Source organism: Notothenia rossii (assembly GCF_949606895.1).
Source record: "Notothenia rossii genome assembly, chromosome: 4".
NCBI lineage: Eukaryota > Metazoa > Chordata > Actinopteri > Perciformes > Nototheniidae > Notothenia > Notothenia rossii.
The window spans coordinates 37,655,133-37,673,367 of record NC_136902.1 but is presented as its reverse complement, the minus strand read 5'-3'; the positions used below and the strand labels follow the sequence as shown (position 1 = coordinate 37,673,367).

At 40.3% G+C, this 18,235-nt stretch overlaps 1 protein-coding gene and 1 long non-coding RNA gene across 6 annotated transcripts; one reads left to right on the top strand and one right to left on the bottom strand.

Annotated features, from left to right (window-relative positions):
- The first annotated feature begins 1,281 nt into the window (after positions 1-1,281).
- LOC307037239 lies at positions 1,282-6,099 on the top strand. Of its 2 annotated transcripts, XR_013807632.1 has the most exons (4): positions 1,282-1,447; positions 1,709-1,776; positions 2,278-2,321; positions 3,205-6,099. It is a non-coding gene; the product is annotated as an uncharacterized lncRNA (long non-coding RNA). The 2 variants fall into 2 exon arrangements; XR_013807633.1 differs by having other exon boundaries at positions 1,290-1,447; positions 1,709-2,321; positions 3,205-6,083.
- A 1,139-nt stretch (positions 6,100-7,238) lies between these two features.
- LOC307037930 (uncharacterized protein) lies at positions 7,239-16,514 on the bottom strand. 4 transcript variants are annotated; one of them, XM_079679154.1, is made up of 17 exons: positions 14,523-16,514; positions 14,261-14,393; positions 14,085-14,159; positions 13,521-13,916; positions 13,229-13,333; positions 12,888-13,120; positions 12,630-12,808; positions 11,947-12,040; positions 11,630-11,865; positions 11,298-11,412; positions 10,779-10,896; positions 10,607-10,698; positions 10,060-10,177; positions 9,861-9,962; positions 9,589-9,762; positions 8,947-9,123; positions 7,239-8,719 (listed from the first exon to the last, which is right to left on the bottom strand). In XM_079679154.1, the coding sequence occupies exons 1-17, from the start codon at positions 14,589-14,591 to the stop codon at positions 8,445-8,447; spliced, it is 2,691 nt and encodes an 896-aa protein (XP_079535280.1). In that variant the 5' UTR covers positions 14,592-16,514; the 3' UTR covers positions 7,239-8,444. The 4 variants fall into 4 exon arrangements, with proteins under 4 accessions (XP_079535280.1, XP_079535279.1, XP_079535278.1 ...); XM_079679153.1 differs by having other exon boundaries at positions 12,888-13,333; positions 14,523-14,781; positions 15,558-16,514; XM_079679152.1 differs by having other exon boundaries at positions 12,888-13,333.
- Between the last annotated feature and the right edge of the window lie 1,721 nt (positions 16,515-18,235).

Below are 18,235 nucleotides of genomic sequence, written 5' to 3'. Positions count from 1 at the left end.
CCAAGTAGTAAAAATATGTCGTTATGTCTTGTTTTGTCAGTTAAAGGGCCCATGTCATGCTTTTCTGGTTATTACCCGTCCCCTTGTGTGTTATGAAGCTTTTCCTGCATGTAAACGGTCTGCAGAGTCACAAACCCTCAAAGTACACCCTGTAGCGAGTACAACTCTAACACAGAAAATACCTGTCTATGCTGCTCTTTTTCAAAAAAAAATCTTCCTGAGTATAGTGACGTAACGGGCATAGTGACGTACCGGCTCACACACACTCACTCAGCCTTATCTTTTCTAAGCCGAGGCTCCGTGGATCTCCTCACGCACACACGCACTCACACTCACAGCCTGGATGTGAGTGTGTGTGTGTGTGTGCGCTCAGGCTGAGTTCCTCGCTGTCTCGCAGACCCCACGCAGCAACCAGGAAACAACACCAGTAATCCAGCTCACACTGTCTGCTCCTCAAGCCTCAAAGGGCGGAGCAGCGAGCCCCCCAACGTCCCGCCAACACGGCACCCAGACCCCACGCAGCATTCTCATCTGTTTGTCCTTACTGGTGTCATTTCCTGGTTGCTAACAAACGCCATTGTAACACAGAATCACTGATGTTCCGCTGTTTCATTTTTAGCTGTAATTACTCAGATTATAAATGTATATGGCGGATTATACTTGGTCATTTATTCACCATGCGTCTACTTTTTTTTCTTCTCAATAGTGACTTTGGCAGTTGAACCTGAGGGCCCTTGTACCACACAGGCAGAAATGGCCGCAGACCCAGGATCAGACTTGTCTGTACCTCTTACCACCGAGACTGACACTGAGTTCACTCTCTTCCTCACTCCTGTGTCCTCCGGCCTGACTCCTGCTCTCTCCTCCGGGCTGACTCCTGCTCTCTCCTCCGGGCTGACTCCTGCTCTCTCCTCCGGGCTGACTCCTGCTCTCTCCTCCGGGCTGACTCCTGCTCTCTCCTCCGGGCTGACTCCTGCTCTCTCCTCCGGCCTGACTCCTGCTCTCTCCTCCGGGCTGACTCCTGCTCTCTCCTCCGGGCTGACTCCTGCTCTCTCCTCCGGGCTGACTCCTGCTCTCTCCTCCGGGCTGACTCCTGCTCTCTCCTCCGGCCTGACTCCTGCTCTCTCCTCCGGCCTGACTCCTGCTCTCTCCTCCGGGCTGACTCCTGCTCTCTCCTCCGGCCTGACTCCTGCTCTCTCCTCCGGGCTGACTCTTGCTCTCTCCTCCGGGCTGACTCTTGCTCTCTCCTCCGGGCTGACTCCTGCTCTCTCCTCCGGGCTGACTCCTGCTCTCTCCTCCGGCCTGACTCCTGCTCTCTCCTCCGGCCTGACTCCTGCTCTCTCCTCCGGGCTGACTCCTGCTCTCTCCTCCGGGCTGACTCCTGCTCTCTCCTCAGTGTCTTCCTCACAGAAAAGAAGACCAACGAGGAATAAAGTGGCAATTAATGGTATGTGCGGGTTAATTAGTAATTATCTTATTTACATCGACTGAAACTGTGTTTGATTTTGCACATTGAATTAGTTAAAGAGAGAGAAAACAATCATCGGTACAATTAGAATACACCACCTTTTGTTTTGTTTAAGACTTTGCAGTATCAAAAGTCTCAGTGCCATTTTGAACAGTTTAATTGAGCACAATGTGATGTTAGGCAATGTTTAGGAGGTTATTGCTGAACTTCAACTTATTACCATCTTTTAATTCCTTGCAGAATGTCCCATTCATCAAGGGTCAGACACTTTCCCCTACAAAAAACTACTGAGGGAACGAATCAGGGAGGTTTGTTTAGAAAATATTTTAAAATAAATAAACAATGACAATAATGTTTCCGTGGAACCAAGTCTTATCTTATTGGATTTTCGTATACTTTGTTTAAAAGGAGTGTTTCAGTCTTAAGCATGACTGCTAATGTAAATATTGAAATTACAGTAACAATAATTTATTATTAATTTAAGGTTGAGGTACTTGTGTAATGCTTCATGTCGCATTAATGCATCATGTCCAGCCATTTATTTGTATATTACATTTTTTCTTGTAATCCTTTGTAGGTGAATTCCTATTCTTGGCAGTACAAATATTTTTTTAAATAATAATAGTATTCCAAAATATTAAACTGATGGGGAAAATGCTATTGACTATGTTACAGTCCTTCATATGTTTGAGTTAATCGTACCTACTATTATTTCAAATTATCATTTGATTTCACTGGACTTTTTGTATTTACATGTATGACATTTGAAAAAAATGAAGTTTACCTAAAATCTGTGTTTCTTTACTCAGGGCCATACCGAGGTGTTGGTGCAGTGGCAGTCTTGCTCTGGATGGTATGTATCTAATCTGAAGTTTCCTTCAGTGTAGCTGATGGGTCTGGCAGAACAGGGGCCACAAAGTAGTCTTACCAACCAACTTCATCAACCCTGAGATCACTAACTTAAACATTTTGGGTTCCTCAGCAGTAAATTGAATTTAGTTGATCACATGGGGGTGGGGAGCCATGTCATCAATGGCTCTATCAGACGTTTGCGCCATAAAGTAAGACATCCAAGTTCTCTGCCCTTCGTCATTCAGACATCGCGCCCTAGAAACGCTGTCTGATTGTAACACATAAGCAGGGAAGTAGCCTACATTGAAATAGAAATTAAAATATACAATAGAGTTTATCTTTGATCAATATCACTAAAGGTTAAATGATTGATATGTGAGGCTGGATGGTATTTGATCTCTTTTGTAATTACTGACTTGTTACATTTGTTCTTAACAATTATACTATAAGTATAGTTAGTAGTAATAAGTAGTATTATTTCTGTGTGCAGTCTTGCAGGCAGTTGTCTAAGTTTAGTGCTGTATGTTTGGGCATTGATAAGACAGCAAATTCAAAGAATTGGTCAAATGAAACATTGACTTTGAAATAAAAAATGTACCTTGTATTATATATGGTGTACGTGTTATATATAAATATATACATTATACTGCACTTTCATCATGATATTTTTGAGTGACTTAGTATATCTTCTCATTTGAAATAGCATTGTCAACATACTGTAGAACTACATATTCCAAAAAGTTATACTTTTTGCTGTGTCAGTATTGTCATACTGATATTCTGTACAAACTGTGAAGTCCACTGAGACAAATGTAACATTTGTGATATTGGGCTATATAAATAAACATTGATTGATTGATTGATTGACTGTTTCTGTTTTACAGTGGGGCGAAGTGGAAAAATTCCTGGGAGCCAAAGGAAAACTTTTCCAGTTAAATATGGCTGACTTTTTTTTTTCTACTTTGGAGTAATAAAATACATATAAAAAAAACATCTATGTAAGTGTTGTGCCTATTTGTGTTCTTATGTTATCAGTGAGCTGAAGCCAAGACAAATACAAATATGTTTTAAGTGTATCCATACAAACTCATTCTCTAAAACTGTCATGATTGGTCTGTTGTGAATGACACCCATGAGGAAAAAGGTCTTATACATTATATCACATCGGCAGGGCTGTGATGTGATGAGGCCCTCGCGAGCATCGACGGGGGGGTGGTGTGTAAACCCTGGACACACCAAGCCGATTACAGCTAGTGGAGCCTCGCAGCAGAAACTGTGGCGCGCTCAATTGCGCCGCATTTGCGCATCAGATGAGGCTCCCTCCACAAGATGAGGGCGAGAGGCAGACGCAGTCTGTGTGATCGGCGTGTATGGAGGGGCGGGCCTGCACATCGGCATATCACAGACTGGTGCATACATTGTACAGGCGGCAATTTGAAATGGAACGCAGCCCACACACGGCAGACAAACCCAAACACTTTTGGAACACGCCACCTCCAGACACATTAACATGCACTCCCCTAACTTTCCCCTAATCTGACATTGTATTTCATTCCATAACATATAAATATACTGTTCACCCATGTGAAACACACACACTGAAACCAAAATAATTTACAAACATGTAAAAATCTTTCATATGCGATGGAAACTTCTGAAGCAATGGAAACAGGAGTCAGAGAGACACGAGGAGAGCAGGAACTTTGATGGCAAACTGATGGTTTATTCACAAGACATGTTGTGTGCCACGAATTGACACAAAAGATGCCAAACCAATTCTGAAGATCTCTACCCCAGACCCATATTTAGCTAGTTCTGAGAGAAGAATCAACATTGTGCATAACAAGATAAAACCAACACCTCTATCAGCTGACGCCAATAGGCAGGAAAAGGGAGACAAAACACTGAGAGCACAGTAGCCAAGGCTACAGGTGCCTGTGCTCAGTCAGGACAAGACCTGGGGGGTATACCACGAAACTGGTTCAACCTAACCTGGATATGTTTGAGTTAGCCGGTTGGCCTAATCCAAAACATACGCCCTCTCGCTAAACGGCACTACGACACGGGTTATCAAGTGGATCGCTCAAGCCAGCCGTGTCCTATCTAGTTAGGTACGCGTTCACATAAAAGGGGTAGTATTTGGAGCATTCGACCAATCACAAACATGGAGAAGCGTACTGACAGCGCAGCGCGTATACTTCCTGAATGAAAAGTCAACTATATAATTAGACAAATATGAAGACTTTAAACATCCATGACTCAAACACTTTATCCAGGATAAAAGCCACATAGCTGCACCTGCAAGGTGAACACAGCTGGTAAAAGAAAAAGTGTTTGAATGCGTACATTAACAGGTTTATGATATGCCCCGTCTAAGACACGATCTGACTTTAATTACATTTGACTCGAGTGTTTCGTAATGTGTTGCTTAAAATAATACTTTTGCATACAGTATGTGACACTGTAAGTGTTGCACGGCCAGATACGGCTCAGCTGACTCAGATAAGGAGATATATGATACATTATGATGTGATGCCGCGGACTGTACTGTTACTTTGATCCAGTTACTTATGTTGTGGCAGATATTTAATTAAGCTTTCTTAACGCTAATGTTATAATAGTCGGATTGCTCTGAAGATGGGAGGTGATATTCTATTAATGTTCACATTCACACGTGAACACGTTTGGTTCTATGCAAACTCAGTAATATCCATTGTGATACAGTTATAAGGCCTTCACAAGAGACTGTCAGTGGAGATTAAAGGGGATCAGGAGCTCACGTCTTCTCAGAGTCCTTGGTATCTGGCTTGATGATTGTCTCACATTTCTAAACTTCATGTCAATAACCTGCTTAAAAAGCTGAGGGTTAGGCTAGGTTTCTTCTACAGGAACAAGTCCTGTTTCTCTGCTTGAGGCCAGGAAAAGGCTAGTCACTGTGACCTTTTGACCTGTGCTGGACTATGGTGATTTGATCTATATGAATGCACCTGCCAATTGCCTGGTCAAGTTAGATGCTGCGTATCACAGTGCACTGAGATTTGTGACAAACTGTAAAGCATTAACCCATCACTGTACCCTGTATGCAAGGGCTGGTTTGCTTTCACTAACTGTACGGAGGCTCAGTCACTGGTACATTTTTATATACAAAGCCATGTTAGGGAAACTTCCATCTTATATCTGCTCCCTGATCTCACGGAAAATTGTAAGTGGCTACTGCCTGAGATCGAATGCTGTGGTTTTATTAAATGTGCCAACTGCTAGGACTGTCTTAGGGAAGACAGCTTTTAGATGCGCAGCTCCTCTGTCTTGGAATAGTCTGCAAATTAAATGGAAACTGAGCAATCTGGTGCCACTAAATGTTTTTAAAGCTCGGTTGGATGCTACTCAATCGGAAGCTATTGGTACCTGTTTATGTGGATAGTTATGTAAATGGTGCTGTATGATGTCCTTTTGTTGTTCTGTTTATGTTTTTATGTTTCATGTGGAACCTACTTGAGCAGGTCTCCCTTGAAAAAGAGATCAATGATCTCAATGGGATACACCTGTATAAATAAAGGTTTGAAATTAAATTAAATGAGAGTCATCATCATCATGTTCTCTCTGCTGCTGCTGCTGCTGCTGCTGCTGGCAGCTGGAAGTGAGTCAACACTTATTATACTGCTGTTTAACAGGATAATCTGTCATATAACTTTTTTTTGTATTTGTACAGGTGTGAAGTGTGAACAGTTGACACAGCCAGCCTCTGTGACTGTGCAGCCAGGTCAACGTCTGACCATCACCTGTCAGGTCTCTTATTCTGTTAGTTAATAATAATAATACAATTCAATAACGTGCTTTAACCACTAGGTGCCCGTCTATCAGCTGTGCACCGTTATGGTGTAAATACTGCCTATCTACCAATTGGATCAAATATAAAAGTCAGCCGAATTACTGTTGATATTGCAAGGAGACATATTGTGTGAAAAATAAATCTAAGATGTTGTTAAATGGCTGATATATTTGTGATCCACGTCACATTTTCAGTTTTGGCGGCAGTTCTTCTTGTTTGTATAGAAGTCTTCTCATCAGGGCTCTATAAATAGATAACTACGGCAGATATGTAATATGTAATGCAGCCGAACCATGTATTACAATGCCGTTATGTGATTAGCTCCAAAGAGAAAAGCAAGCAAACTCGGAATAAAGTATTATTTTATTTTTTTTAAATGTTTTCGGATTTCACATCGCATAAACACCATTTCCCAACGTGCATTGCGGCTAAACCATGAATCACCGAGCTGAGGATCTTGGTTATGGCTAGAAAGGACCCGTCTTGTGTAAAACTCTCGCGAGAGTTCGGCTGAATGTCACGTGGCTGAATGTTTACGTTTGGCAGGCAGCCTTTCAGTTAGGATCGTTAACATCAGTTGGCCACAGCAAATGATGGTGAGAAGCTAAACTATCTATTAATTATGTCAATGACAGGGAGTGTGATTGTTGAAAAGCGGTCTTGCTGGTGTTCAAAGAAGAATGACAACACTGTAGATCACCAACACTATGGTTTATTTTTTATTCACAGGCAAGTCAACGTTGTCGCAGTAAAAGTCCCAAGATAGCTCCTGGTGCAATAAAATGTTCCCTTGCAGTGTTTTACTATTATGTCTGATGTTTCTCTATTAATATTGCTGCTGCATTAATGTGTATGTTGCATCATGTTACTGCTGTAGATGTGTTTCCGAGCCGCTCCGATTACAACGAGAGTTACAACGAGAACGTGACGTCATATTTACAATAGAAGGATCCTTTCTAGCCTTAACCGAGGATCTTGCCTACGTCTGTTTCCGGTATTGTTTTTGACGGATGTATTTTGTTATACACACATTCCTTCACATTTAAATTAAAATGTACATTAAAATATTTCGTAAGGCTTTCTAAAATGTTTTAAAATATAACTACGGTTCGAGTTGAAGAGTTTATAAATTAACATGAACCGAAGCTGTTGCCTGGTAACGCAATCGTGCAACGTCACGTCCGTTAATTCCACATCCACACACATCGATTTAATAAATGAATGTAGCCTTTGTATCTGCTAAAAGAGGTGCCGACCAGCTGGGGCAACAGAAAATTGGCGAAATTGAGTGTGACTATTACAAATGAAATCATTATTATATTAATATTGATAATAATAACAACCGACCGTCGGGGTAGCATTTGCTTGGCATTTCCGGTTATATCTCCACTGGTTGGGCCACGTTAACAATACTGTGTAATTGTCACGTTTGAAGGGACGAAATCGTGACAGCTTCACGTCTCCCATCATGGTAAATCGTCACATGTTCACGTCTTGCCGTGATACCGGGTTGTGCTGACCATATCCATGCCTTTATGACAACAGTGTACCAATCTTCTGATGGCTACTTCCAGCAGGATAACTCACCGTGTCACAAAGCTCAAATATTCTCCAACTGGTTTCTTGAACATGACAATGAATTTTACTCAAATGTCACAGTCCACAGTCATCAGATCCAAATCCTACAGTGCACCATTGGGATGTGGTGAACCAGAGATTTGCGTCATGGATGTGCAGCCGACAAATCTGCAGCAACTGCGTGATGCGATCAGGTCAATATTGAGCAAAATCTCTGAGGAATGCTTCCAGTACCTTGTTTAATCTATGCCATGAAGAATTAATGCAGTTCTGAAAGCAGATGGGGGTCCAACCCATCCTAGCAAGGTGTACCTAATTAAGTGGCTCGTGAGTGTATTACTTAGCTCAATTTGTATTGTTAGTGTGTGTCTGTAGGAGTAAAGTCTAGACACATTCTTTGGATGTAAGCATTGGCTAATTAAACAGGTCATGATTAAATGACATGATGATAATAAGGGTGATCACCAAAACCTTATACCAGGGGTGGGGAACCTCTGGCCCTCGAGGTAACTCGGATCTGAAGGTGACTGATAACTGCTAATGGCATTTAGTTGAATACCAGACATAGTAAATGCAAAGCAGGATCATATAAAAAAAAAAGGTAATAAACAAGCCATTCAATCGTAATACTCGTTTTAATACGTTGACATGCATACAACACAATAGACTTGTTAAGTCCTGTTCGTTGTCCTGTTTGTTGTCCTCATCACCGTCCTGTTAGTTTTCTTCATCACCGTCCTCATCACCGTCTTGTTCGTTGTCCTCATCACCGTCTTGTTCGTTGTCCTCATCACCGTCCTCATCACCGTCCTGTTCGTCGTCTTCATTACCGTCTTCAATGTCTTCCTCCATCATGAGAAAAGACGAGTCCGAGCCAATACAGCTGTAGGTGCTGGTGACTCTGCTCAGTTTCTGCTCCAGAAGATATTGATGGTGTAAAATACAGCAGTGCAGTCCCCTGTATCCCTCTTCTGTTATATCGCTTGGAGAAACTAAAATAAAAAGACAAAATGACAGTCTATGTAAGGCAACTTTTAGTTAGCATTGATGTTGGTTCCATATAAGCAATTTGAATGTTTAACTCCGAGGCTGTATATTAGCTAAAAAGATTTGTGATTCAGAAAAAATGCAATCATTACAGATGCTATTCAGTGATAGACATTTGACACTGGGAGGGGGGCAGTGGCAAATGTTATAAATCGGTATTTGTGGAACATACTTTGGTTCCTGATGTCGTCTTTTGTCTGATGAAGGAGGTGGTCCAGTTTGTCCAGTGCCTGCCTCAGATTTTGACAATGCTGGGTCATCTCCTTCACAATGATGACTTTCTCCTCTTCCATACGCCTGACCAGCATAACCTGGTCAAAAAGTCGCCTCTTTGTGCACAGGTTCACCACTATAATGGAAAAAACACAAAATATAACAACCACAATGGTAAGGCTAATAAAACAAATAATATCAGTTTGTATTCAATCTTTTTTAATTAAATTGACCAAAACCTTAAAATCTGGTAAAAAAAAATTCAACCTCGCCGCTTGCTGAATTTTTTCAATTCTGTCTATGTTGGCAGAATTACATTCAGTATGTCTTGAGATTCAACATTAGTATGCAGTTCAGGGTGGTCAGGAAGGGTTTTACTGTTTCCATAGATATGCCTGTCCCAGTGAGACTAGACTATTAAGACTTGATAGGGCAACATCATACAGACCTTTCAATATCATTATTTTAAAATGATTTGTTGTGATCATGATGATTTGTGACACCTATGTTGATAGCTCTGTGTTACATTGGTGATTGTATTCTAGTACTACAACTGAATTTATGGAATATCTAGGGCAAACAAAAACAAGTTGTTTCTTACCATCTCCTTGCGCCTCCCAGGGCAGAATGACATCCTCAGACAGACCGCATGCTGCTTCTGTGTCAATTTTCTCTGAACAGGCATCAATATTGTTGTACTGCAGTATCCTCTCTCTGAGTTTCTTCTTGAGCTCTGTCAGTCTTCTCCGTTTGCGTTGCCTTGTTTGGTTGCTGTCTGTAAAGTAAAACAAAATACAAATAAACTAATATTAATAATACAAACAACAACAACAAGAAACAAATATTGTTTCTAGATAACGTAATAATAAATACCATTTTGTCGATAGAGGTCGTGTTTCTTTCTTCGGAGGGAATAAATAATTTCATCTATTTCTCTCTGGAGCTCCTCTTGGCTACTCTGGGCTCCATGTTTCTCTTGAAAACAGAAACAACAAGGTGTAATCATAAAACATGAAGCCAAATGTTTGGAAATATGGAACCAAATCTATACCACAGTGATCATATAACATACCAGTGGCTGCCCATTGCTTGACCTCCAACACCCACTGCTCCGTGTCCTCCAGGGAGATGTTCAGCTCTTGCTTGAGACTCTCAAGATTGTCCACTTCAGTTTGTGCTCTCTGTGTAGTCTGGTTAGAATGTTTAAAAGGAAAAAGTGAATATGCGTTCCAGTTGGTTGAGAAGGTTGCTTTTTACTGAATTCCTTTATGCACATTAACTGACCAGACAACAACATGAAATGCTAAACACCTTCTCTTCAAGGTTGGCAAGTATCACCTTAGTGTCCCTTTTTTTTCAAGATCAAGCAGGATTAACATTATTATTATTATTATTATTATCCAGAAATTCAGATGAATCAACCTATAGTGCTTTATTAAAAACAAACAGAACAGAGACTCTCTTGGCAGAACAGTGTGCCATGGCAGCGCCATCATAATGAAATGATTGCAGAATACATTCAATTCAACAACATGTAGCTAAGGATGGTGTTAAATTACTACAACAACAAACTCGGATAGTCTTAATATACATTTTGAAATGCAGCATGGACGTCTTACTTTGACAAATCTCTTTGAGAGTGTCTTGTGGAGATTCTCCACCTTCCTGTGGTTCCATTGCATAGCCAGCACGGTTATCATATCTGCTCTAGCTGTAAACACAAAAACATGAAAATTCATATGAGCTTTACAATGTGGCACTACTTAAAACTATTTGTTTTCCTCTACCAACCTGATTTGGTCATGTATTTTGTTGTCAGAGCTGCCCTTGAGAGGAAGCTGTTAACCTGTTCCACTTCCTCGCCGACAGTATTTCCAGCACCTTCCTGGCTTCTGCCACCCCACTTCACCTGCTCAGAATCATAAACAATGAGATCTAGCTATTTAGTTCAATATTATAATTTCTTGTACTGTACATCTTTAGTTATCATCAGTGTCAGGAGCAATTTCAGAAAGTTAAAATGTTCTGATATTGAATTATGCTTTGAACTACAATGTCACAACTGCAGTTATTTGAAGCTCTATTCATTCATTATTTCTACAGTGCGGATATATTTACTAAAATAAACATAATGGGTTTTGGAAGCCTATCCTTGTGACAGTCTGTTTTGTAACAATTTTGTCAACATTTGTAACTATTACAATTATTCCACAGGCTTGAATAGAATATACTACATGATATTCTTATGTGCACTACAATTTCTAAAACATTTGAATCTAGTGACACAAATGTTTAACTTGCATACTGTACCTCGCATTTGCCTGTGTGGGCCTTGGCGTGCATTACAGAGAGAAAAGGTTTCATCTCTGTAAGTGGTTGGAGCTCAGGCAACTTTGCTGCCATCTTCTCCAAATAAGGCCAGTACCTGTAATGACAAAATCAATTAGCTTTTCCAGTTGCATGATGGCATAATAGTAAAAAGATAAACCAGGTCCTTAAAATTACCAGTACAATCCTTGTAACCAACATCAGCATTTATCCAAATGAATGCTTTTTTTGCTTTACATCTACTGGATGTGCAAGAATTAAATAGATAACACGTTTCCCACAAACACTTCCAATTTTGCAATAGTTATAACTACCTGCAGGCAACATCCATACAAAAGAATGTTGCATTCGCAACTTCAGCCAGCTCCTTCTGCAGGAACATTGGGTAGGCATATATTTCACCACGGTAGTGATTTAGGCCTTGTAGCAAGATGCCATGTCTGCACACAGCTATTTGCAGTCCTTCCTCATCCACCTTGGCCCTGGACTTGTGTGAGGTTTCTCTGCAAGCTGTGAATGTTGCCGGTCTACAAACATCACGACCACTTTTCTGAAATAGACACAATCTGTTACATTTAACCCTGTGCTAAGAAAAATAAATAAAGGGTTAGGGGATTGAATAGATTCTTACAATCGTCATCTGGCTCCTGATTTTGTCGACAAAGGCAGACACTTTACTGTCCTGGGCAATGAACAGTCCATCAAATAGAGACGGTTCATCTGTCCTGCGAAATTCGAGAAAGACATTGTAAGCAACATTATCATACATACATAAGTTTGATTGTGTCCTCTATTTAATGTGGCCAATTTGCTTTTGCCATAACATTTTCATAAATGTGGAAAAGGTCTTTGTGAATTTGATCTGTAATTCTGTGTAAAGTCTTTTGCCACCATTATTTAACATTAGTGAAAAGTTTACTGACTTCTTGTAAAAAGGTAAAAATAAAAGTACATCCTTTATATTGATGGGCATGGAATAGGGCAGAGGAAGACATAGAAAAAGGTTCCTGGGCAATTTAATACATTTTTCATGAAGCGATTATATCCAAAGCTGGTTCTTAGCTCCAACATATCCAACTAACGTCAACAATTTAACATTTTAAAGTTGAGTTAACTTTACAGGCGTCATATACAATAATGTTTATGAATTGGATTTATATAATTATGTGTAATTTCAAACCAACTATTGTTTTCTGATGGTCTACAAACTTTGGAAAAAGAAATTGCAGAGTTGGGGAAAGTTAGACATTTCAGCAAAGACATTCAGCTTAGTCAATAAAACAACAACTAAAATGAGAATATGATTTCACTGACCCTCTGGACTTCTTGAAGCGATAATGCTTTCTATTGCCATCTACAGCAATAGCCAGCATGTCAGGTGTGCATGCTGGGCATTTAAAGGGCTCCACCAGGCATAGATCTTCTTGTCTGTAATTACAGAAGGCAAACTCCCGAAAGACTCTGTGGAAGGTATCGCTACAGATTCTGGCTGTCTGGAAACAAGAATGGTATTCATTTGGTTAATTAAAAGTTTGGTATTCAAAAATCTTGAAAACCACATTTTATTCTTACCCTTCCTGTGGAAAACGATCGATGTTCAAGCATTTTTATAAATACTTGCTGGGATAATGCTGGGCTGGCCAATTTCATTTGCTCGAATGATGTGAACACATCAAACTTAAAAATAATCTTGCAGCTGTCGGTTGCTGGCCAGTATTTGTATCCCAGCAAGTCACCTATGCTCGGGGACCATTTGGCGGAACAAATTGGACAGCACACAGAAGGCAGACGAACGTTGTATGGACCTGAGAAAAAATATAAATGTGCAATTTGACAGCTATCTATGCAATGTAGGACAAAAGTATAATAGTAATCCTGTATTTCTGCTTGATCGTCTTCTGGTGGCAACAAACCATTGATAGTCACCAACACGGTCTGCTTTCCTGGGATGATGGTGAAATCTTGGCTTGGACCACAGAAGCAGATTTGGGATGGCGGAGGAATTGGAAGCAGACACACTGCAGCAAAGACAATTTCAGAGATTCATATGCATGTTAGGACATGTTAGGAAATGTAGTCAATACAAATTGAGACATTTTAACTGTTAAAGCAAACTTCCGACATGGTGAAAATGATGCCGCTGTATATGTAGTGCACATTAGGAAACCATGCTAAGGGAATATGTAATACATTATTTGAACCCACCTTGTTCACAGAGTCCATATTGGCCACTTTCATCCACAACCACTAAGGATGTGGGAGGAATAGGTCTGTAAAACCCATCAAACATGGCTTCCCTGTCATGGAAGACATGTTTACCATGGATAATAGGGTCACATGCCGGACAAAGAAAGGGAGTTCCTGGTGGAACACAGTCCAAGCACCGGACCACAGCATCAGCAGTTTTGCATTGGAGACAGGAACGTGTAGTGACAATCTCTGCAGCCAATTTCAAATTAAGGAGCTCTGGCATTGCAGCTCTGAATTTTTGTTCACGTTTCAACTGTCTTTGGGTCCATGTTGATGCAGTGGGTGTTTCTTCTGATGATGCAGGGACAGTGAGAGAACCCAACAGGTTTCTCAGTGTCTGAAGATGTTGATCTAAAATAACAAAATATAAAACAAATCATGGAATTTAGTTTAATTAAAAAAAGATATTCCATACATGGCTTTTCACTTTACAATGTATCATGAACAAAGCTATTACATACTACAAACAATTACCTACATTTCAAGTTGAAGGATAATTTAAGAATTCATTGTGCATACCAAGACTTGGGACCTGTAGAGGAATCTCATGTGTCTCCTCGACCTCTGGGGACTTCTGAGAGCTGGAAGGTTTAACTGCATAAAACAAAGTACGATGATATGGGAAACATTATTGAGGACCGACCAACGACATTAAAACTTAATGAAACACTAGAACTAGATTATATTTTACAGACCAGATCGATTCTTATTCCAATGTTGGGCTATAATGTTCCCATCCAGGTCCCTCTTCCTCCAGGAAACATTTGATCCTTGCGTTATTTTCTTTGGTATCTTCTGTATCTTCGGTTTCTTTGGTTTCTTTGGTATCTTAATATATAAATATATAAAAGAGATTATATATTTCCCTTAATTGTTGCACACACATCTTTGTAATGTGTGTGTCTGTTATCATTTGAGTAAATGTTATAATACATTTTTGGATAATGTTGTACTTGCCTTATTTGCCAACTCATCTGCGAGGGCATTCCCTATCTCTAGCCATTCATTCAGTTGCTTGGATGCCATTTTTAAGTGAGGATAAAAAGGGCAACAACAAACAAAGGATGAACTGACATACAGGGAGGGAGAAAAACAAAACAAAAGACAAGAAAACGAGAGGGGTGAAAGAGAGTAGGAAGAGGAATATGGCTCTGAAAAGAACCGTTGATTTTTTTATGATAATAGGCTACTTCATATAATTGAATTGATAGATGACCTGAAAAAAACCAAACAGATGAACTCAGATTAGCTGTGCTACCATGTAATTTAATTGTTGCTTCATAAATAAGCATTTGCCAAAATAAAACTACAGGCACCAAAATCAATCAAGTCCCAGGTAAATCAGTAATTACAGGGAAATATATTTCTCTTTTTAACTAGATGTGATGCTTTCACAAAACTTAAGTTGAATTAGCGAATGTTTAAAGTAGTAAAACAACTATGACCTGATGATATTCAAGTGTTGAACTTACCCTAACTATCATTAATGCAACATGTTAGGTGACATTTCGAAGAAAGAAAAAGTGTGTGCATTATAAAAAGCGCCATGTAAATGTCAACTATTATTATTATTATTATTAAAGTGCCATTTCCTTTCGCATTGTTTACGTTCATATCATGTCCTGGTCTGGTTAGCTGAATATACATACTTTTGCCATTGTTATGTGTTATGTCACGTGCTACCAAGGGTTTTGTTTTTAGGCAAGATTTTAGCTCCTTTTGTGCGAAGGAGAAAACTCTCCCTCCAACTTGTTGTAGACGAACCTTCTTATATTGCAATACATATCCGTTAGCGCATATAAGCTAAGCGCTAAGCGCTAACCTTTACAGCCATGCTATTGCTAACAACATGCATTCGCCTATACTGCCTATGCCACGGGCCAGCCCTAAAACGTAAAACTGAAATATCGTGGTTAAACATGATTAGTAGAAAAACGACAGGATTAATTAAAAGCGTAAACAAATCAAATGAAATACAGAAATCAGATTTACCACTTGTAAAGCTCTGACGCTCTTTAACAATTCTTCTTCTTCTTCATCTTCTTCTTCATCTTCATCTTCTTGGCTCGTCCCACTTTTGCGCAAGGTTAAAGTTCACGGGATTACGATCGTGACAAAACGTGACAAAAGGTTGTAATAAACTGCTGCTAGAAATGAATAATGGGAAAGCTACGTGGCTATGGGTCGTAATATCGTGATCAACACTGCTTAAACAATCGACCTATTTGGTCGTTTTTTGTAGGAGGACAGGCTGCTTCTTGCTGCGAATATTCAAGCCAGTCTCTCTCGTTGTACCAATTAGCCGAAAATGACCGTTTACAGTCATTATTATGCTGTTGCTTCTTTGGAAACTGCCTGAGATGAACCTGAGCTGGCTTGTCAACTCCGAGGTCCTCTGGTAAACCATGCTGTGAGTGCGACGGCGGGCTCTCCGGTCCCAGTGAACCCGGCTCACTCTCCTCACTGCGAGGCTGAACCTGCGGCTCCTCCCTCGGCAGGTGTTCCTCGTCCTCTCCGGTGCTCCTGCTGCTGCTGCTGCCAGGCGGCGGGGATGCCGCCGACGGTGTGGTTGTTTCTGGCTTTTTCAGCCATTTGCGAATATCCATTCTGTCCATAGACTGTATAAAATATTCTGAATGTCCGCTTGAATTAAAATAGCTGCTACGTTGCTTCGTTTGTTTTTGTTTTATGGCGGGATGACGCACTGACCGTCAGTGACCGTCAATTTACGTCTCATGACGTAAACTGCGTAAATTGCAAAGCTGTTTTTTTATTTACCCATGCTGTTCATTTTGGTTTGTCAGTGGAGTTTTCTGTTGTTTTTAACACATCATAAACTGTTGTAATAAAACTAAAAACAATAAAAAATAAATAAAAAAAATACTATTTTGATTGAGGGGGCGGACAGTCCGCGTGAGGGGGCGACGCCCCCTCACGCCCCCTCTTGACGCCGGGACTGGATCCACGTCACGTTTTCAGTGTTGGCGGCAGTTCCTCATGTTTGTCTAGAAATCTTCTCATCAGGGCTCTATAAATAGAGAACTACGGCAGATATGTAATATTTAATGCAGCCGAACCGTGCATTACAATGCCGTTATGTGATGACTTTCAAAGAGAAAAGCAAGCACACTCGGAATAAAGTATTATTTTATTTGTTTTAAATGTTTTCGGTCTGTTTCCGGTATTTGTTAATGACGATGTGATGTGAGATGTGAGACTGGAATTGCACAGGGGAAAATAACGTATCTTTAGATGCGGATTTTGTTAAACTAATACGTTTGCGCTGTGGACCAACACTATACATTGACGGGGAAAGAGGTAGCAATAAAGATAACACCATTAAACAGTTACACAACATAACAGAAATAATATCGATAGCAGCGTCCCTAGCAACTACCTTGGTAACAATGAAAACGTTCTATGGACGCAATTTCCTCAAGTAATCTTCGTAATAACTAGCAAACTAAAGATCATGTACATCCACTGCACACATAATCTGAAATAACAACTCATATTTCTCGCATCAAATGACATCAAGACGCATTTTAATGGCCAAACTAACTTTAAAATAGGCATTTTCCACCGAGAATAAAACGAAGTTCGGCCATGTTTTCTTTTTCAGCAGGGAGAAATTTGAAGATCACGTGACATAGACGCCAGCCATTGGAATAAATGGTGAAAAAAACAGGGTTTGTCAAACAGAGTAGATGGTGTAGTCCTAAACGATAGCTGGGGATTCTGGGTAGTGTAGTGTCTTCTGCCATCCTTACTCCGAAAAAATATTTGTTTCTCCGAATCGAAAGGGAAAAATACAAAAGCATTGCACACAATTTAAACCAATCAATGTTGTGTAATTAACAAGGATAATCTGGTGTTTTTTAGTCGATGAGTAGTGCAAATATCACTGAAAAATCTATCGACAGTAAGGGGAATACTTACTTCCGGGTGTACAATTCTCCGTTATCCAATGGGAATGGACGCTCACATTGCCTTTAAGGGCAGCCGACAAAAACAAATGCCGTGCTTCCATGAGCGTCAAATCCCGCAGCAGATGGGAATACATTGCAATCAGTTGAAAGCTATTTGCGTCCCTTTATGAAGCTGAAGGAGCCTAGGAGCGTCACAACTGCACGCCACGGGACCCTGACCAAACGTCGCTCCTGGACGATTATGGAGTGAGAGTGTGTTGGTTTAAAAGTAAAGGGAGGCATGGAGAGTGCATTAAATGCTATAATCGGTATAGGCCAGGGGTCGGAAACCTGCGGCTCTCGAGGATAAACTGATGTTTTTTAGTGGATGAGTAATGCAGATATCACTGTGTAATCATTTGACAGTGAGGGGAATACTTCCGGTTTTATTATGAAAACTTTGAGACTGGAAATACTGTTTTCACCCCGTGAGGGTTGACGCTAACTTTACATGGAAGCTGCTGCATAAACAAGTTCCCCTGGCAAGGCCTCAAATCATCTTTTCGTAATATCTATCAAACTATATATCCTACGCATCCACTGGATGTAGCTATTAAAAGTACAATATACACTTCTCGCTAGAAATCTAATCAAAAAGTATTTTAATGGCCAAACTATTCCACAATTTAGGTTTTTCCAGAGTGAATTTATTTTATTTGTGAATAAACGACCCTCCGGAGCGTCTGCAATCAACTGACTATG

Bases quoted from the DNA above. Each gene is read 5' to 3' on its own strand.
- LOC307037930 (XM_079679152.1), bottom strand. From the start codon at position 14,591: ATGGCATCCAAGCAACTGAATGAATGGCTAGAGATAGGGAATGCCCTC. The intron at 14,160-14,260 runs GTCTGTAAAATA...TGTTTTATGCAG, and splicing joins TTGGAATAAGAATCGATCTG to TTAAACCTTCCAGCTCTCAG. The intron at 10,897-11,297 runs GTACAGTATGCA...GATTCTGAGCAG, and splicing joins CCCACACAGGCAAATGCGAG to GTGAAGTGGGGTGGCAGAAG.